The 22737-nt window shown below is 35.3% G+C and overlaps 1 protein-coding gene across 2 annotated transcripts; it reads left to right on the plus strand.

The window, feature by feature from the left end:
* The first annotated feature begins 559 nt into the window (after positions 1 to 559).
* On the plus strand, positions 560 to 22610 carry pgap2 (post-GPI attachment to proteins 2). Of its 2 annotated transcripts, XM_073824538.1 has the most exons (6): positions 560 to 1089; positions 1235 to 1484; positions 7156 to 7262; positions 9469 to 9577; positions 12075 to 12158; positions 22210 to 22610. In XM_073824538.1, exons 1-6 carry the CDS (start codon positions 922 to 924, stop codon positions 22377 to 22379), a joined length of 888 nt encoding a protein of 295 aa, XP_073680639.1. In that variant the 5' UTR covers positions 560 to 921; the 3' UTR covers positions 22380 to 22610. The 2 variants fall into 2 exon arrangements, with proteins under 2 accessions (XP_073680639.1, XP_073680640.1); XM_073824539.1 differs by lacking the exon at positions 22210 to 22610 and having other exon boundaries at positions 12075 to 12878.
* The last annotated feature ends 127 nt before the right edge of the window (positions 22611 to 22737 follow it).

Raw genomic sequence — 22737 nt, forward strand, 5'->3', positions numbered from 1 at the left:
TTTTTTTTTGATGAATAGAAAGATCCAAAGCATTCATCTTAAATAAAAAGCTTTTGTAACATTATACACTAATTTATTATAGAAATGAATGTGTATTTCAAGGATGCTTTAAATTGATCAAAAATGATAAGACATTTTAATGTTACAAAAGATTTCTAATTTAGATAAATGCTGTTCTGAACTCTTTATTCCTCAAAGAAACCTGAAAAATTTCTACTCCGCTGTTTTCAACATAATGTTTTTTTGAGCAGCAAATCAGAATTTTAGAATGATTTCTGAAGGATTGTGTGACTGGAGTAATGATGCTAAAAAAACGGAGGAATAAGTTTAATTTTAAAATATAGGATTTAAAAACAGTATTATATAATAGTAATATTTAAAATCTTTACTTTTTTGCTGTACTTTGGATTAAATAAATACAGGCTTGGTGAGCATTACTGTTCAAAAAATTTTGACTGGTAGTGTGTGTTACTGAAATGTTTCAGAAACATTTTATTAAAAAAAAAAGCACGCAACAAGACTTTTATTTTGAAATCTACTGGTTTCACGTAACCGGAAGTGTTCGCGATTTCTACTCATCCAGAACAACAGTGAAGAAATCAGACTTTTACCAACCTTTTGATTGAATGAAATTATTAGCGACTCGATTATCGGTTCTTGAATGCCGCTTCATTTAAAGGCATTCTACTGTTAAACCGGACGACAGAGAGCAGGAGGCGAGCGTACAGTCGCTAAACATGTAACGTTAACTCGAGTCATAATCCACAGCTACTTTAATTCCACAACTTCAGATGAGGCTAATTATCAGACATGTAACGTTAGTTTAGAGATGCTGTCATCACATCATTGCACTTTCAATGGGATGTATATAGTCGGTCTGTAGCTGTTGATACATCTGGAGCTGTAATTGGTTGAGGGAAGATGCAACAGGTCCCGTACGGATCTGTGGATCGAGACAAGCCTCTCATCCGTGTGCCTTTCACCCGGTTAGCGGTGATCACAGTGTGTCTGCCTCTGCTGGGCCTCATCGCCTGCGTCGTGCTGGCTATGCTCTACCACTACAATGATGCGACCTACACACATTGCCAGGTGAGAGAACCAGACCATCATTGCTGGACTCACATCCCCTCTGAAAATGACACTGTCACCCTAAAACCACATGCCCTCAGAGCATAAAATGTCTGGAAAACTTGCAGTGACATTGTAATAAACCTCTATTCAAATTCTTTCACAGGTTGCTAACTACCTCCCGTCCATCAGCGCGGCCATCAGTCTGACACCAGAGCGCTACATCTGGCGTTTCAGCATCGGCCTTCATTCTGCGCCGCGCTTCCTGGTAGCAGCAGCATATTTGAGCTTTTACCGTGGACGCTTTTCCAGGAGGCTGATGGAGCAGCTTTTGAGTGCCCTCACATTCCTATTAGCTTTAAGTGAAAATGTAGGACTGCTTCTGCTCACCTACGTCTCCTCCACGGAGACCTACAGTAAGTGCCTTTTTGGACTGAAGCCCTGAGTCCTGTTTGAACACACACACAAATGCAGGGATGCTGAAAGTGGTTTTATTATATTTTTATTGATTAGTTAAATGTGGAGTGTTTGTAAATGTGTGGAGATTTAAAGAAAAGTGCTTCTAAACACTTCAGTTTTTACCTGTGCTGTAATTGTATGATGAGATTGCATAATTTTTCGTCAATTTAAATTATTTTTATTAAAAGCAAAAACTGTCTACTCTCAGTAGTGTATTATAGTCCAAAACTCTCATTACTGTAATACAGAACATAATGAATTATAACTTAAATCGAAAGTATACTTGTAAAGCATGTTAGAGCATCATTACCCCAGTCTTCAGTGTCACATGATCCTTCAGAAATTATTCTAATATGTATGGAAGCAAATTAGTCTCATTAATAATTCACGCAAAAGACACGATGTACACATGCGTGTCCCAATTCACGTGCACGAAAAATATATATATGTTCACAAAAACCAAACGTGCAAAAAATAAGAATATAAATTCATAAAATACGTTTCACAAATTGCAAAACACAATTCACAGATTTACAACTGTGTACAACAATTTTGAATGTTTAAAAATCACGAGTGTATCCCGGACTGTGAATGTACGAATAGCCTTTTTTGCGTGTGTATTTTTTAGACTTGCGTGTGTGTTTTTGAGACTTTCCTGGCAGCGAACTCCTCCCACGCGGGTCACTCGTACACTTTAGCCAATCAGATTTGAGCCTGTCGATCGACCAATCATAACCCGCTGTGGGCGTGCCTACCTTACGTTACATCATCAGTGCGAGTCCATAGTTCCAGAATCCAGATACGATTCAGCTGTTGATCGTCTCATTTTGTTTTATACTGCATGCTTACTTAAAAATCGGTCGTTTAGACACTCGTTAACGTGACCAGTGTAAGCCAGCAGCTGCTCAAAGTGTATTATGTTTTAATATTTATCGATTGTTATGTTTATTTAATAAAGAATCATTCACGTGGATACCATACTGCATAAAGAAATCAAAATTATAAACTCAATGTAAAGCATAAAATAAGGTCTCAAATCCTATCCTACAATTGCACGCATTCAGCTGATGACGATGTAATAACATACACACATTGTAAACCATGTACATTTAAGTTTGCTTACGTTGCAGCCTGCAGATACTATTTATTTCAGAATTGTGAGGCTTATGATGTACAAGTAGCTGCTCCTAATTCAACCAATAATTCAACCTCTGCCACAAATTATGAGGTGATGTGAATCTAGAAGTTTCATTTGGAACTGTAACTCTTTCAAAACAGTCATGCTGCAACCCATCCATTTTGACAGTTTCAACTGATTTAAGTCATGCATTATTACTACATTTCTTTTAGAATGGTACCCTATGACTTTGTATTTGTTAAGGCATAAAGCTTTGTTATGCATTGGTAAATGTTCTGGTTTTATGTCAGAATTAAAACATTCAAAACAAGTCAGAACTTGAATGAAGTTTACTGAATAATCTTTGGTGCATTCCTTTATATGATCAGTCTGTTTGACTGACCAGCAAATTCCACAACTGGTAATACTGAAGCAAATACAATAACCTAACCCAATTTTGCTAACCAACATCATCTTGTGTATTGTAATCTCAAAGATTTTTACATCACTGCTCAACATAAAATTAAACATGGTTAATCATAATAATATAATATTTAAAAAAAGTAAATGAATGTTGATTACATAAAAAAATGCATAAAGGTAAAGTACATAAAAGAGATAAAGATGTGAATGAAGAGGTATGTATCTGCCATCCAGATGTTGTTCCAAAGTGTTAAATCCTGAAAAAGGCAAGGAAAATGATTAGTGTGTTTTAGGTAAACACTGCATCCAGTTGCACAAATGGTTAGTACAAACACACCGTTATTCATACACTGAGTTCTCGTGAGGTCTATTCATCATTACATAAAGCTATATTAATAAAGGCAGGGTCAGTGCTAAGTGGGAGCTAGACCCAGCGTTGTTAAACAAAAACATGGCAATGAACAGAAGTCTTTCTTCATTTTGGCCAATATACAGGACATTGTGGCTAGCACAAAACAGCATCTTTGGCAACACTTTCTGTTTTCAAAGCAGCCGCTGGCTTACACTGGTCACGTTAACGAGTGTGTCTAAACGACCGACTTTACCTTTAGTTTTTTGAGCATGCAAAATAAAACAATACACCTTTACTAGGCTAGAGTTACCTTAAATGAGATGATCAACAGCTGAATCGTATCTGGATTCTGGAACTATGGACTCGCACTGATGATGTAACGTAAGGTAGGCACGCCCACAGCGGGTTATGATTGGTCGATGGACAGGCTCAAATCTGATTGGCTAAAGTGTACGAGTGACCCGCGTGGGAGGAGTTCGCTGCCAGGAAAGTCTCAAAAACACACACGCAAGTCTAAAAAACACACACGCAAAAAAGGCTATTCGTACATTCACAGTCCGGGATACACTCGTGATTTTTAAACATTCAAAATTGTTGTACACAGTTGTAAATCTGTGAATTGTGTTTTGCAATTTGTGAAACGTATTTTATGAATTTATATATATTTTTTTTTTTGCACGTGAACTGGTTTTTTGTGAATATTTTTTTTTTCGTGCACGTGAATTGGGACACGCATGTGTGCATCGTGTCTTTTGCGTGAATTATTAATGAGACTAATTTGCTTCCATAAATATGCTGATTTTTTTTATTTTTTTTATTATCTACAGTTAAGTAATTTTTTTTCAGGATTCTTTGATGACTAGAAAGATCCAAAGATCAGCATTTCTCTGAAATAAAAATATTTTGTAACATACACTTATACACATTCAAAAGCTTGGAGTCAGTTGAAATTTTTTAATATTTTAATTTAGCAAGGATGCTTTAAATTGATCAAAAGTTATGCATGATCAAAAGATTTCAGATAAAGAAAGAAAAATTTTCATCAAAGAAACCTGAAAAAGGTCTACTCAGCTGTTTTCAATGTTTTTTTTTAGGAGCATATCAGAATATTAGAATGATTTCTAAAGGATCATGTGACTGGTGTAATGGTGTTAAAAAATCAGCTTTGAAATCACAGGAATAAATTACATTTGAAAATATATTCAAATAGAATTTTTTTTATTTTTTTTAGTAAAAATATTAGTTTTGCTGTACTGTGGATAAATTAAATGCAGGCTTGGAGACTTCTTTAAAAAAAAAAAAAAAACATAAAAAATCTTACTGTCCAAAACTTTTGACAGGTAGTGTATTTAAGTGAAATGTATTCATGGTAAAACTGTATTTTCAGCACCATTACTCCAGTCTTCAGTGTCACATAATATTTCAGAAATCATTCTAATATGCTGATTTGCTGCTCTAAAATATATCTTATTTTTATCAATATGAAAAAACAGATGTTTAATATTTTTTAATGAATAGAAAGGAACAGAGTTAATTTGAAATAGAAATCTTTTGTAACATTATAAATGTCTAATTTAACGTATCCTTGAATACAAGTATTGATTTCTTAAAAAAATTCTTACTGACCACAAACTTTTAAAAGGTGGTGTATAATGACATCAGCATTTAATTTATATTGATTAAAATTAAAACAATAATGAAATAAAAAAAACAGGATAATTTTCTATACTACACTACAGAATAAAATATTATGTTTTTATATTCTTTTTTTTATTTTGTTTTTGGGAAATACGCAGCCATTTGTAAATTTTATGGGTCTGGCTTTTAGTCTCATCCTTGTCCAGCTAGTTGTAGCTGTACAAAACCTCTCGTTTTACTGCTTGATATTGCAAATAGTTTTTCCAGATCCGACTGATGAGTACAGGCCAAAACATGACAATAATTGACCATTTTAAAAAGCAAACATCAGCAAAATATGCAAGTTTTGTTCAGTCCAGTGGCATTGTTTACGTTTTGTTCTGCCAATATGGCCGAATGACACGCGGCTAATGAACCGAAAGTCTTGCCAATAGGCTTACTTTCGGGTTGAAAAAAAAGATGGATATTTTTTACCTGCAAAACAAGCATTTTGTGCAGTCGTGGCCAAAAGTTTTGAGAATGACACAAATATTAGTTTTTACAAAGTTTGCTGCTCAACTGCTTTTAGATCTTTGTTTCAGTTGTTTCTGTGATGTACTGAAATATAATTACAAGCACTTCATACGTTTCAAAGGCTTTTATCAACAATTACATGACATTAATGCCAAGAGTCAGTATTTGCAGTGTTGGCCCTTCTTTTTCAGGACCTCTGCAATTCGACTGGGCATGCTCTCAATCAACTTCTGGGCCAAATCCTGACTGATAGCAACCCATTCTTTCATAATCACTTCTTGGAGTTTGTCAGAATTAGTGGGTTTTTGTTTGTCCACCCGCCTCTTGAGGATTGACCACAAATTCTCAATGGGATTAAGATCTGGGGAGTTTCCAGGCCATGGACCCAAAATGTCAACGTTTTGGCCCCCGAGCCACTTAGTTATCACTTTTGCCTTATGGCACGGTGCTCCATCGTGCTGGAAAATGCATTGTTCTTCACCAAACTGTTGTTGGATTGTTGGAAGAAGTTGCTGTTGGAGGGTGTTTTGGTACCATTCTTTATTCATGGCTGTGTTTTTGGGGCAAAATTGTGAGTGAGCCCACTCCCTTGGATGAGAAGCAACCCCACACATGAATGGTCTCAGGATGCTTTACTGTTGGCATGACACAGGACTGATGGTAGCGCTCACCTTTTCTTCTCCGGACAAGCCTTTTTCCAGATGCCCCAAACAATCGGAAAGAGGCTTCATCAGAGAATATGACTTTGCCCAGTCCTCTGCAGTCCATTCGCCATACTTTTTGCAGAAGATCAATCTGTCCCTGATGTTTTTTTTGGAGAGAAGTGGCTTCTTTGCTGCCCTTCTTGACACCAGGCCATCTTCCAAAAGTCTTGTCCTCACTGTGCGTGTAGATGCGCTCACACCTGCCTGCTGCCATTCCTGAGCAAGCTCTGCACTGGCGGCACTCTGATCCCGCAGCTGAATCCTCTTTAGGAAACGATCCTGGCGCTTGCTGGACTTTCTTGGACGCCCTGAAGCCTTCTTAACAAGAATTGAACCTCTTTCCTTGAAGTTCTTGATGATCCTATAAATTGTTTATTTAGGTGCAATCTTAGTAGCCACAATATCCTTGCCTGTGAAGCCATTTTTATGCAACGCAATGATGGCTGCACGCGTTTCTTTGCAGGTCACCATGGTTAACAATGGAAGAACAATGATTTCAAGCATCACCCTCCTTTTAACATGTCAAGTCTGCCATTCTAACCCAATCAGCCTGACATAATGATTTCCAGCCTTGTGCTCGTCAACATTCTCACCTGAGTTAACAAGACGATTACTGAAATGATCTCAGCAGGTCCTTTAAGGACAGCAGTGAAATGCAGTGGAAAGTTTTTTTCGGGGTTAAGTTAATTTTCATGGCAAAGAAGGACTATGCAATTCATCTGATCACTCTTCATAACATTCTGGAGTATTATATTGCTATTATAAAAACGTAAGCAGCAACTTTTCCAATTTCCAATATTTATGTAATTCTCAAAACTTTTGGCCACGACTGTACAAGTCCCTTTGTTTTTTAATGCTGTGTATGTATATATGGTTCACAGGTGTCCATAAGAGCGGCTTCATCTTGTTTATTGGCAGTTCCCTGTTCCACATGATGTGCACCTGCAAGCTGTGGTCGATGATTGCCAAGTATTCCGTCAGTGCAGAGGTAATGACTTCTCTGTATTCTGGCCATGTACAGTTGAAGTCAAAAGTTCATACACCTTGCAGAAGATCATACAAAATGCATGTTCTTTTTTTATTTAGTACTGACCTGAATAAGATATTTCACATAAAAGATGTTTACTAATAATCCACTGATCCGGTTCAAAAGTTTACTTCCCCTTGATTCTTAATACTGTGTTGTTACCTGAATGATCCACAGCAGTATTTTTTTGTTTGTTTAGTGGTAGTTGTTCATGAGACCCTTGTTTGTCTTGAACAGTTAAACTGCCCGCTGTTCTTTCAGCATTTTTGTGTATTTGTACCCTTTCCAACAATGACTGTATGATTTTGAGAGTCATCTTTTCACACTGAGGACAACTGAGGGACTCATATGCAACTATTACAGAAGGTTCAAACACTCACTGATGCTCTAAATGGAAACACAATGCATTAAGAGCCGTCCCTGCTGAAAAAAAACAAAAACCAGCCTAGGCTGGTTGGCTGGTCTTAGCTGGTTTAAGCTGGAAGTAGCTGGTTTTAGCTGGTCTCTCAGCCTGGCCAGGCTGGTTTTAGCTGGTGGTCTCCCAGCCTGACTAACTAAGACCAGGCTGGGAAAGTGGCCAAAACCCCTGTAAAACCAGCCTGCTGACCAGCTAAAACCAGCCTAGGCTAGTTTTAGCAGCTTTTTTCAGCAGGGGTGGGGTGAAAACTTTTGAATTTGAAGATCAGGGTAAAACGTATTTTGTTTTCTGGGAAACATGTACTTACTGTAGCTTCTGAAGGGCAGTACTAAATGGGCGAAAAATTATATTTAGGCAAAATAAGAAAAATGTACACTTCTTCATTCTGCTCAAAAGTTTTCACACCCGGCTTATAATGCTTTGTTCCTTCTGCAATAGTTGCATATGAGTCCCTCTTTTGTCCTCAGTGTGAAAAGATGGATCTCAAAATCATACAGTCATTGCTGGAAAGGGTTAAAATTGGCAAAAATGCTGAAAAACCAAGAAATCTGTGGTACCTGAAGAACTGTCCTGAAAAACAGTGGGAAGTTTAACTGTTCAGGACAAAAAAGGGACTCAAAACAACTATCACTAAACAAAAACAACACAGCTGTGGATTATACAGGTAACAACACAATATTATAAATCAAGCGTATGTAAACTTTTGAACAGCGTCATTTTTATAACCGAACTATTATAACTATTATATAAATATATATAAACGTGTTTTATGTGAAATATCTTACTCAGGTCAGTACCTAATAAAAAATAACAAGCATTTTGTAAGATCCCTCTTATTTTGCTAAAATAATTAACATTTTGAAGATGTAAACTTTTGACTTCAACTGTACTTATTTGCCAACAGCTGTACTGACCAGCAGAGGGCAGTACAAGCCAATCTCATATGTAAAATACATTAAAACTAACTATAAATTAATGTCAATTTGTTAATTCATCAGCTTCCCTGCTCTGGTTTTAAATTTTCTTAAATAAAAATGAGTAAAAAATAGATAATTATATTGTAAGCCCTGTTGGAAACATTGAAGTGTTTATTTGTTTTATTTTTATTTCATTTTATATTATATCAAATCATTTATTTGAACTACTCAGTTGTTGAATTACATTATAAAAGTGCTCTTATGGATTTCCAAATATATGTACTTCACTTGAATGCCACTAAGTGCCACATGGTGGTTGTAATAAGCCTGTGTTTCATTCATACTATAAAGAACATACTTTTTTCAAATCGAATGTAGTATCTACGTGGACAGGTTGTAATTCCAGTCTAAATGTAGCTTTTAAAAAATCCATACATGTAAATCCTTTTCTGATTGGATGAAACAAGCATGTATGACCATTTTTAGAGCTGAAACATTCACTATTAGAGATATATTCTTAACACCACAGTGATCTTAACACCACGAGCGCAGCTCTAATAAAAGGTGTTGCTTGTGCTGCTGGGTGAGAATCATAGGAGTTGACGTGTCAGAGACCGCAGTGTAGCTTTATATTTGTATCGCTGTGAAAGTGCAGCTGGGTTTGTGTGCTTCGGGGGAAGTGGTGGCTGTGCTTTCACAGAACCTCGTCCCACCTGCTTGCCCCACATCATGTTGCAGAAGAGAACTGATGACATTGTGCCTTCTTTCTCCTTTTTCTCATCTTTCTTCTCTCTTTCTCCACTGCATCTACCCAAACCCTCTTCGACATCAGGAGATGATGTCATACCGCCAGAAGTCCCGCCTCTTCCTCTTCAACCTTTTCTTCTGTCTGTTGGCTGCTTACTTCTACAGGCGGCACAACACATACTGTGAAACAGGAAGTGAGTGCAACGTCTTCGCCTTCGTTCTCTGTCATTCACCCCACCCATGTTCCACTCAACACATGTTCCATTTTGGTGATATTACATGCTCTATAACATGAACTCACAAGTTCTTACTAATTATAATTAATAACATGTTTTGAAGTTCTTAAAGGGATAGTTTGGGTTCAATATGTTTTTTTAAAGAAGTTAAGGCTGCATTTATTTGCTCAAAAATACTGTAATGTTATGAAATATGATTACTATTTAGAATAACTGTTTTATATTTGAATATCTTTTGAAATGTAATTTATTCCTGTGATGGCAAAGCTGAATTTTCAGCATCATTACTCCAGTCTTCAGTGTCACATGATCACTTAATTCACTACCAGTCAAAAGTTTTTGAACAGTAATATTTGTAATGTTTTTAAATAGGTCTCCTCTGCTCACCAAGCCTGCATTTATTTGAACCAAAATACAGCTAAAGCAGTAATATTGTGAAATATTGTTACTGTTTAAAAGAACTGTTTTCTATTTGAATATATTTTAAAATGTAATTTATTCCTGTGATCAAAGCTAAATTTTCAGCATTATTACTCCAGTCTTCAGTCAGTGTCACATGATCCTTCAGAAATCATTCAGATATGCTGATTTGCTGTTCAAGAAACATTTTTTATGATTATTATGAATATTTATTAATAATATGACTTGAAGTCAGTTGTCAGTTTAGTTTTTTAAGAAAGTATAGAAATTACTTTTATTGCGCAAGGATGATAAAAAGTGATGATAAAGACATTTATAATGTTACAAAAGATTTTATTTCAGATAAATGCTGTTCTTCTGAACTTTCTATGTATCAAAGAAACCTAAAAAAAATTTTACTCAGCTGTTTTCAACATAATAATAACAATAAATATTTTTTTTTTGAGCAGCAAATCAGAATATTAGAATGATTTCTGAAGGATCATGTGAAACTGAAGACTGGGGTAATGACGCTAAAAATTCAGCTTTGAAATCACAGGAATAAATTACATTTGAAAATATATTTAAATAGAAAGCAGTTATTTTAAATAAATAAAATATTTTAAAATTGTGCTGTTTTTGCTGTACTTAGGATAGGATCAAATAAATGCAGGCTTGGTGAGCAGAAGTGACTTCTTTAAAAACATAAAAAATGTCCGAAAACATTTGACTGGTAGTGTATACTCATTTTTGGAGAAATTTAACATCACTTGTTCACCAATAGATCCTCTGCAGTGAATGGGTGCCGTCAGAATGCGAGTCCAAACAGCTGATAAAAACAACATAATAATCCACAAGTAATCCACACCACTCCAGTCCAGTCCATCAGTTAACGTCTTATGAAGCGAAAAAGATCATCAAAAGCTCTTGTGTTTGTAAAAAAAAAAAAAATTATTCATGTTTTTAACTTTAAATCTTTTTGAAAATACCTGTCCATAATATTTCCTCCAGTGAAAACATTCATCCCCTGTTTATCATTGCAAATTTCTCTCCTGATTAGTTTCAGACGCCTTTTCATTAAAGAAAGCAATGTTATGGATAGAGAATTTGTATTTTAGTTAAAAGGTTTAAAAGGATGAATTTGAGTATTACAAACACAGCTTTTCTCTTCACTAGACGTTAAAGGAACACTCCACTTTTTCGGAACTCCCCCCGAGTTAATAAGTTGAGTTTTACCGTTTTGAAATCCATTCAGCCGTTCTCCTGTTCTGGCGATATCACTTTTAGCATAGCTTAGCATAGATCATTGAATCCTATTAGACCAATAGCATCGCGTTCAAAAATGACCGAGATGCGATTTTCTAGGCCGATAAGATTAGGAACTACAGTCCCATTCTGGCGTAATAGTCAAGGAAGTGCTGCCGTAACATGGCCGAAGCAGGCGCAGTAATATCACGCAGCACATGTGCAAATGCTAAACTAGCTGGGAACTAATTTCAGGTGCTGCGTGATATTACTCCACCTGCTTCGGCCATTTTACGGCAGCACTTCCTTGACTATTACGCCGGAATGGGAGTGTAGTTCCTAATCTTATCGGCCTAGAAAATCGCAGCTTTACATTTTCCACCGGTCTTAGTACACGATACAACTGCAGAAGAGTCAAGTTTTAAATAGGACAAATATCGAAACTTGTTGGTCATTTTTGAACGCGATGCTATTGGTCTAATAGGATTCAATGATCTATGCTAAGCTATGCTAAAAGTGATATCGCCAGAACAGGAGAACGGCTGAATGGATTTCAAAACGGTAAATATCAACTTATTAACTCAGGGGGAGTTGGAGAATGAGCCTATTTCCAAAAAAAAGTGGAGTGTTCCTTTAATTTATTGAATGTGGATTATTTGTGAATTATTCTGATGTTTTTATCAGCTGTTTAGACTCTCATTCTAACGGCACCCATTCACCAGCTGGTGAGCAAGTGATGTAATGCAAAATTTCTCCAAATTTGGTCCAGTGAAGAAATCTACATCTAATTTTTGTTGTCTCTCTGTGGCAGTTTACACATTGTTTGCTCTGTGTGAGTATCTGGTGGTGCTGTCCAACATGGCCTTCCACATGACTGCCTACTGGGACTTTGGAGGTAAGGAGGTGATGGTTGCAACACCTCCAGAGGGAAAGCGCTTCTGACACAGGAAGTGAATACTTGCATCATCTCCTTGAAACTTGAGACACTAGGGCTCTGAGAGCGGCACTCATGATGCTGATAGGGTCGACACTGATCGAGCGAAGCGTGTATGTGCAGTACAAGACTGTTTAAATCTCTTTACATAAGGTGTTTTTAACTCAGTTGAAAGAGCATTGTCAGTAGCGTGCTACATTTGTAATTAGAACAGCTGATTATGTTCAAATAAACCTCTTTTACTTAGTTAAATCAAAACGTGAAGTGCCACGTCTGTCTCTTTCTAATTGATTTATCAGGGTCATTGGTTTCACTCGAAACAATGTAAAGTTTCAAATATTTGCTTAATTGTTTAATGTAAAAGTAATTGAACTCTGAGGAGTAGCTATGGACTTTGATGTCGTGTCAGTTGGTTTGCAGCTGCTGTTTCACAAGTGCCGCATTGAGCTTATACACACTGACTGCTGACACTACTGAAAGACATTCAGTTCGATCACACCAGATATTTCTCTCTTCCTTTGTCAACGCTCATGTAAATCATGTGAAAAGTCACTTTTGCACAGTGGTTCTTGTGTACCTTTAGTGGCTAAAGAGCCAAGTTTGTATATATTTCTGTGGTCAAATGTAGTGCGGTTATTGATCGTGAACAACACGGGCCCTAAATACACATTTCAAATATGATGTTGCCATTGGTTGAATGAGAAAACTGCTACAGTGCAATAGATTGTGAACATGACTGCATATAATGCTTTTATGATGTACCAAAATATTGTTTTTAAATTGGTGTCAAATAAATATTTGGATGAAACGTAAGTGGATCATTTCTGAGATTAGCACATTATTTATTCATTTATTTAATGTTTTAAGGTGGCCTCGGTGATTGAGTTAAAGGAGTAGGTCACTTTCAGAACAAAAATGTACAGATAATGTACTCACCCCCTTGCCATCCAGATGTTCATGTCTTTCTTTCTTCAGTCGTAAAGAAATTATGTTTTTTGAGTAAAACATTTCAGGATTTCTCTCCATATAATGGACTTCTATGGTGCCCCCGAGTTTGAACTTCCAAAATGCAGTTTAAATGCAGCTGCAAAGGGCTCTAAATGATCCCAGCCAAGGAAGAAGGGTCTTATCTGGTGAAACGATCAGTTGTTTTCAACATTTACAATTTGTATACTTTTTAATCTCTACACAGATTGCACACAGAGCTAGACAAGACGAGCATTTGTGGTTAAAAAGTATATAAATTGTAATTTTTTGTATAAAATAACCCATCGTTTTGCTAGATAAGACCTTACATCCTCGGCTGTGATGGTTTAGAGCCCTTTGAAGCTGCATTTTGGAAGTTCAAACTCGGGGGCACCATAGAAGTCCATTATATGGAGAGAAAGCCTGAAATGTTTTCCTCAAAAAACAATTTCTGTACGACTGAAGAAGAAAGACATGAACATCTTGGATGACAAGGGGGTGAGTGCATTATCTGTACATTTTTGTTCTGAAAATGAACCATTCCTTTAAGTACTGAATAATATTTATTAATAACATAATACCTTAGGAATGGGGTTGGATTTGGTTTAGCGTAAATTGCTTGTAATTCTGCATAATTTACTGTTATTACTATAGTAAGTGCATGTTACATGTAACAAGTACACTGTAATTTTTCATTAGATGCACTGTTTGGGATCAGTTTTCTGCTCATCAAGGCTGCCTTTATTTGATTAAAAATACAGAAAAAAAATTTGAAATATTATTGCAGTTTGAAATAGTGTTTTTCTATTTTACATACTTTAAAATATAATTTATTCCTGTGATGCAAAGCTGAATTTTCAGCATCATTACTTCAGTCTTCAGTGTCACATGATACTTCAGAAATCATTCTAATATGCTGATTTATTATCAATTTTGAAAACAGTTGTACTGCTTAATATTTTGTTGGAACTAGGATTTTTCAGGATTCTTTAATAAATAAAAAGTTAAAACAAACAGCATTTATTTCAAATATAATTTGAAACTATCATTTAAAAAAAGAATTAATAAAAGAAATGTATAATTTTATTCACCAAGGATCTGTTAAATTGATAAAAAAAAAAAAAAATAAAGTGATCGCAAATACTTATATTGTTGAAAAAGATTTCTGTTTTGAATAAATGTTAAAGAATCCTGGAAAAAAAAACACAGGTCCAACAAAATATTAAGCAGCACATGTTTCCAACATTGGTAATATAAGTAATAAATCAGCATATTAAAATGATTTCTGAAGGATCATAAGACACTGAAGACTGGAGTAATAGCTGATGAAAATTCAGCTCTGCATCACAGGAATAAATTATATTTTAAATATGTTCAAATTGAAAAACATTATTTTAAACTGTAATAATATTTCACAATATTACAGTTGTTTTCTGTATTTTTGATCAAATAAATGCAGCCTTGCTGAGCATAAGATAATTCTTTTGAGATTCTTTTTTCAAGATTCTTTAATAAAGAAAAAGTTCAAACGAACAGCATTTATTTTAAATAGAAATCTTTTGTAACAATATAAACTACCATTAAAAAAAATCAATTTTTGAAAGAAATTTATCATTTTTTATTCACTAAGGATGTGGTAAATTGATAAAAAGTGATAGCAAAGGCTTATATTGTTGGAACTGATTTCTGTTCTGTTTTGAATAAATGCTGTTCTTTTTAACATTTATTCATCAAAAAAAGAATCACAGGTTCCAAAAAAAAATATTAAGCAGCACAACTGTTTCCAACGTTGATAATAAAAGTGATAAATCAGCATATTAAAATGATTTCTGAAGGATCATGAGACACTGAAGACTGGAGTATTGGCTGACGAATTCAGCGCTGCTTCACAGGAATAAATTATATTTTAAAATATAATAAAATGGAAACCATTACTTTAATCAGTAGTAATATTTTTTAAATAATACAGTTTTTTCTGTATTTTGATAAAATAAATGCAGCCTTGATGAGCATAAGATAATTCTTTTAAAAACATTAAAAATCTTACTGATCTCAAACTTTGTGAAAGGCATTATTTAATGTATCTTATGCTTGTATGCTTAAAATCAGTTACAGCATTTTTGTTTTTTTATATTCAATATTGTATTTTACAGTTTTAATTTGATGCAATTGTATAACAAATATTTTAAATTTTAATTACATTTATTTCAATCAACCCATATTATTTGAAAGTAATTTTAATACATAAAGGTTGCAGATTAAAGTTGTTTGTTCATTTTGTAAAAAGAAAGCAGTGTAATGTAAAGTCTTTACAAATAACCTGCGTTTTTCTTGTACTTTTTCACTTCTTCATTTCAAAATAATTTCAGATATATCAGCAGAAGGTGGTCTTTATATAGGAGAAGCTGTTAGTGAGGCTCAAGTCAAAACTTTACACAGGAACGGGCAAACAAATGAATGAAGCTTAACCGACAAAAGAGTCACTGTTAGCATTTGAAAAACAAACAGAGGTACCAGGGGCTCATTTCACAGTCAAATAAGAGCGGTCAGGCAACAGAGAGTAGGGCAATCTCTGGTCATGCAGGGAAAAGCACCGATAATGAGTGACACCAGAAATATAGGATGACTAGTAAGAGTTAAGAGTTAAGACTGAATGTCATTCTGATGCCAAATTGGGAGTGTTGTTTATTTACTCACTGATAAAGGAAGCTTGCATGCTGAAGAGGACTAAAGGAAATCCCTTCTCCAGCATGATGCTCCAAATCCACTGACCAGCTTTGACCTTTTCATAAATTTGTTTAAACTGAATCTAGCAGACAGATAGTTAAAGGCATAGTTAATCCAAAATGAAAATTCTGTTATCGTTTATTCATGATCATGATGAAGTATTTTGGATCCCTTTGACTTTCCCCGTATAGACATTGTTTGCAATAACATGAGAGTGAGTCAACATACAGTGAAGCCCGAAATTATTCATACCCCTGGCAAATTCTGACTTAAAGTTACGTTTATTCAACCAGCAAGTTTTTTTTTTTGACCGGAAATGACACAGGCTTCTCCCAAAAGATAATAATATGATGTACAAGAGGCATCGTTGTGGAAAAATATTTCTCAGCTTTTATTTACATTTGAACAAAAAGTGGCATGTCCAAAATTATTCATACCCTTTGCAAATTGTCACAGTCTATGGGAAAATTCAAAGTTCTGTACCATTCCAAATAGTCCAAGCTGTTCTAAAGCATCCTAATTACCCTGATTCATTGGGAACAGCTGAGAGAGAAGAGGGATCACCACCAAGGCAATCCTGATGAATCTGGGCTCTGCTGGTGGCAACATCTCAAGGCAAACAGTCCAATGGACACTGCACACCGCTGGGTTCCACGGACGCAAACCAAGGAGGACACCACTTCTCCAGATAAGGCACACAAAAGCCTGCTTAGCCTTTGCAAATGCTCATCTGGACAAAGAAGAAGACTTCTGGTCTTCTGTTTTATGGTCAGATGAAACTAAAATTTTATTGTTTGGCCACAATGCTGTAGCCTTCATTTGGCGTAAAAAAAGGAGAAGCCTTCAACCCTAAGAACACCATCCCCACTGTCAAGCATGGTGATGGGAACCTAATGTTTTAGGGTTGTTTTTCAGCCGGTGGACCAGGGGACGTAGTAAACGGCATCATGAAAAAAGAGCAATACATCAAAATTCTCAACAACAACATCAGGCAGTCTGCAGAGAAACTTGGCCTTGGGCACAGTGGACATTTCAGCAAAACAACGACCCAAAACACACAGCAAAACTGGTGAAGAAATGGTTAGCAGACAAAAACATTAACGTTTTGCAGTGGCCCAGCCAGAGTCCTGACTTAAATCCAATTGAGAATCTGTGGAGGGAGCTAAAGATCAGGGCGATGGCAAGGAGACCCTCCAACCTGAAAGAGTTGGAGCTCATCGCTAAAGATGAATGGGCAAAAATACCAGTGGAGACATGCAAAAAGTTGGTCAGCAATCATAGGAAGCATTTGATTGCTGTAATAGCCAATAAAGGCTTTTCTATTGATTATTGAGAAGAGTATGAATAATTTTGAACATGCCACTTTTTGTTCAGATGTAAATAAAAGATGAGTAATATTTTTTTCCACAATGATGCCTCTTGTACATCGTCTTATTATCTTCTGGTAGTCGTCTGTGTCATTTCTAATAAAAAAAAAAACCTTGCTGGTTGAATAAAAATAACTTTAAGTCAGAATTTGCCAGGGTAAATTCTGTATGAATAATTTCAGGCTAGACTGTACCTTGGTAGCATATGCTTTTATGTTGTTTGCCAAAAAGGCTTTTACTTTCTTTCTTAGTCAGGTTCGGCACTAATATAGATTATAAAGAAAAGAGTGGACGTTTCAGTATAGTTGAAATACGCTCCAGTAAACTTTGACTTGTCTGAACAGCTTTACTGCAAAAGCTTCAGGCATTTGTGTGTGTGTGAGAGAGAGAGAGAGAGAGAGAGAGAGAGAGAGAGAGAGAGAGAGAGAGCAGATATCAGGTTCACTCTGCTTTGCCTCTATATGTTCAGTGTTGTGTCACTAGCACAGTCAGATAGGGAAATGATCTGGCACGCTGTATTTAAATACACTATAGCTGCTTCCTCTTTTAATCTGTAAATCAATATGCCTGGATGTTTTTAAATAAAAGAATTTACTGGAATCGCATCTAGTAGTATCATGGACTTCTTCTTTGATATTTCAAAACTCATACTACCATTCAAAAGTAGGTTTTTTTTTTTTTTTTTTTAAAGAAATTCCTACTATTATCGAGCAAGGATGCATTGAATTTATTAGAATTGACAATAAAGACGTTTACAGTTGAAGTCAAAAAACATCTGCAAAATGTTAATTATTTTACCAAAATGCATTTTATTTTTATTTAGTACTGACCTGAATAAGATATTTCACATAAAAGACATTTACATATAGTCCACAAGAAAATGATAGCTGAATTTATGAAAAATGACACCGTTCAAAAGTTTACATACCCTTTGATTCTTAATACTGTGTTGTTCCCTGAATGATCCACAGCTGTGTTTTTGTTTAGTGATAGTTGTTAAAGAGTCCCTTGTTTGTCCTGAACAGTTAAACTGTCTGCTGTTCTTCAGAAAAATCCTTCAGGTCCCACAAATTCATTGGTTTTTCAGCATTTTTGTACATTTGAACCCTTTCCAACAAAGACTATGATTTTGAGATCCATCTTTTCACACTGAAGACAACTGAGGGAAGGTTTAAACCCTCACTGATGCTTCAGAAGGAAAAACGATGCATTAAGAGTCAGGGGTGTAAACTTTTGAACAGAATTAAGATTTTTTTCTGACTTTGCCTAGATGTCATATTTTTTCATTTAGTACTACCCTTCACAAGCTATAGAAGATACTTACGGTCAAATTTACCCTGATCTTCAAATTCAAAAGGTTTTGAAGGCTCTTAATGCATTGTGTTTCCTTCTGAAGCATCAGTGATTGTTTGAGCCTTCTGTAATAGTTGAGTCCTTCAGTTGTCCTTAGTGTTAAAAGATGGATCTCAAAATCATACAGTCATTGTTGGACAATTAGTGGGACCTTAAGTATTTTTCAGAAGAACAGCAGGCAGTTTAACTGTTCAGGACAAACAAGGGACTCATGAACAACTATCAACTAAACAAAAAACAGCTGTAGATCATTCAGGTAACAACACAGTATTAAGAATCAAGGGTATGTAAACATTTGAACAGGGTTATTATTTTATAAATTCAACTATTTTTTTTCTCTTCTAGACTATATGTAAACATCTTTTATGTGAAATATCTTATTCAGTAACATTTTGCAGATTCTGAAAGGTGTATGTAAACTTTTGACATCAACTTTATAATACAAAACATCTTTTCAGTAAAGAATCCTGAAACAAATCTATCATTTCCACAAAAATATTAAGCTGCACAACTGTTTTCAGCTCTGATAACAATCAGAAATGTTACCAAATCAGTATTTTAGACGGATTTCTGAAGGATCATGTGACTGAAGACTGGAGTAATGATGCAGAAATAAATTACATTTTAAAATATATTACAACAGAAAACATTTATTTAAAATCCTAATAATTTTTCACAATATTACTGTTTTTACCGTATTTCTGACCAAATAAATGCAGCCTTGGTGAGCATAAGAGACTTCTTTAAAACATCAAAAAATCTAACTGACCTTGACATTGATAGAAATGACTACAATACAGAACTGTAGTAGGATGTTAAAATAAAGCTGTTTGAATTTTATTAGGATACAAATTGTAATCAAAACGCAAAACAAAAAAGGTAATTCATTTGTATATATTACAAATTGATAAATATTTCATACAAAATCGGCTTGGGGAAATGGCGTTTAAAGGATCTCACAAGGTGTTTTTTTTTTCTTTAGTGAGGCAGAAATGCATACAAGACAAATGATAAAATGAAAAATAAAATAAATAATATCAGTAAGCTGAGGCAAGATATTACGATTTCGGATTTAATTTGTATTTCTTTAATGAAACAAGACTGATCTGTAAGGGTCCTGTTCCACAAGACTGACTGACCTTTAGCATCCACACCAGGGGCGTCGCTGGGAATTCTGGGCCCTGTGCACTGATCGGCTAAGCCCCCCCCCCCCCCAAAAAAAAAGGTGGGGGGGCGGGGGTGTTTCGCGATCGATGTACTATGTCCCGGGGGGGGGGGGGGGGGGGGGGACGACGACGTAGTACATCGATCGCGTGGGGGGGGACAGTATGGTCATGTGACCCAAAGGTGATGTTCATACAGTATAATACATTCTGTTTACAAGAGCAACAAGATTTGAAGCTCTTGGCAGACGGCCAAGAGATTCGCGCTGTGATTGGCTAAATGTTACTTCACTCAAATCTAAGTAACAAATCAGACGCCAGGCATTTACATCAGTGATGCGCGGGTTGATCCAAAATCCAAAACAGTTACCCGCAGTTACGAGTCATCCAAAATAATGGTTGTTTGAAATAAAGATGACAATTAAACCTTTGTAGTTTGTATATAGTACTAGACTATTTCTATGAAATACATAGACCTACACTTTATTGGCTGAATAATATTTACCTTTTGAATGTTGAGCGCTATTAACTGTTGAATAAATGCTGACGCGGGACAAAACGCCCGATTTCCCAACACGTTGAACTGATCAATGCATTGTACCATTTTAATAGGCTACTTTTAAACGCATATAGTAATGTCAGTTTTATGTATTTTCTGAGAGGGGGTGGGATTTTGTTTGGAAAGTCGCAGGAGAGACGCACACTTCGATTAGACTGATAAACACATGCAGCATCTTAAATTGTTAAGAAAATGGTATTCCTAATAAATGTCTCGAATATTTTGATTATGTCCAATGCTTCTCTTTCTTTTTGGAATTATTAGACACATTTCACTATGTCTTTTCAAATGCATAGGTCTGTTTAATTTCCTTAATTATAAAATTTCTAGCACTATTTTAAACGTTTATTCAAGCAATAACATATAAATGATCTCATGTATATGCTTGTTTAAAACCAGGGATTAAAAAACGAATTCCAAGTAAAAACTGTATTTTTTCTTTATATTGCCAGAGAGCGAAACGAACAAAATTAAACATAACTTAATAAATTCGGCACTATAATTTCCTTATTCATTTGATACAACTATTATAGCTATACAATTAATATATATAAAATAATATTATTTTGTCATATTCATAATTCCTGAATTTATCTATAAAAACTTCGTTTTGAATTGCATTCATTATGTTTGTATAAGAAAATTCGTTAACCTAGCCTATTAAGTTGATTTAATATTCTTGATAATTTTTAAAAGAAGTTAAAAGTTAAGAAAAAAGGAATAAGCTTGTAGTCTATTTATATATATATATATATATATATATATATATATATATATATATATATATATATATAATTTATGGCTATTGGCTAATCTTTTTCTAAACTCTTATTACACTGTAGATCGAAATAAAATAATTCTTGATCATAATCGCGTAGAATCACTGACATAATTTAGAGTACTTCAAAAACGAAACTATTTAAATCTGTATAAAGGAAAGACAAAATAAATCACAACAAGAACAATCTGTATTTTTCTTGCAATCAAGAACATTTATTTTGACAAAATTACCTAATTAATGCCAAATGATGTTTGACAGTGAACGAATCTCCACCGCATATAGCCGCATATAATCGCTGGTGTCAATCGCAAATATTAGACAGGAAGCGGGTCGGGTACAATAGTTTCTTTCTTTCTTTCTTTTTTTCATTTTTTTGCGGTCCGAGTTGCGTTAGATGAAAACGTCGGTCGGATTAGGGTTGTTTATACATTGACCCGGGCATCACTGATTTACATTAGTTAACAACATTTATTGTGATTTTAAAATTATATTTAAAGGAAAATAAAATTTCACTCCTCAGGGGCCCTCCCCCCACTTGGGGCCCTGGTAATTTAGTCCCCCTTTTCACCCAACTACGACGCCCCTGATCCACACAACTCTCAGCTGTATTATTCAATGCTTTAAAAGTATTGCTTTCACATGACTTTGGGATTTCTCATACACTTATGGCCAAAAGCACACAAACAGACTGAGCAACACATGTTATGACATATGATTCATGCACAATGAACTGTTTCTCTGTTTGCTGTGAATGTATTAAGACTTGAGCACTTCAGCAGTTATTCAGAAAGCCTCATGGCTAACATTTGATCTAATGCTAATAGGCAAAACATTATAGAAAAAATATGATGAAAATATACTGTATATAGGAAGGCACTGTAAAGTCATACATTCATCTAAACCAAACATATGCAGGTAAAAGAGCTTGTTGATGAATCCCTGAGCATTAAAATCTACAAGCTTAACTGAATCTTTGGCCAATTGAAAGCTTCTTTCCTTGACGTTAATGGCTCATTTAGGATTGTGCTAATTAAATGGACACAGGCTGTTCCCAAATCAGTCATCAAGTGAAGAAAGTGCCTTGTTTTCTAAAAAGGTTCTGAAGCCCCACCCTGGAGTGCTGAGGAAGAGAAGAATGAAGAGTTGAATGTGGCGCAGTGCATGCTGGGACCTCTGTTTCCTGAAGGGACTGCCAGACAGTTTCCCCACCACAAGGAAGTAAAGCCGACAAGCAGCCAGGCAACAACACCCTCATCACACATATAAGATCAGGTATGTCTAAGGGTTTGGTTCACACAGAACACGTTTTTGCAATCCACTGTTTTGGAATAGAGTGTGACAGTAGGGTTCCGGAAGCAAAAATCCTATTCATTTTCTCCATTGTGGAACTGATTTTGAACGATAACTTATAAACCCTTAAAGACAAACCTGCTGTGAGCTATGAGGTTGTTAATCATTGATATATGCTTTTGTTTAAACCATTATATCAACTTATTTTTTTTTAAAAACATGTTTGACAACAGAAACCCTGGTAAAAACTACATTACCCATGATTCTGCACATACTATCCACCAATCAGAAAATCATGACAAGCAAATGAGCTCTCAGTGACCAACCACTCCCA

Source organism: Garra rufa, chromosome 19 (genome assembly GCF_049309525.1).
Source record: "Garra rufa chromosome 19, GarRuf1.0, whole genome shotgun sequence".
Lineage (NCBI taxonomy): Eukaryota > Metazoa > Chordata > Actinopteri > Cypriniformes > Cyprinidae > Garra > Garra rufa.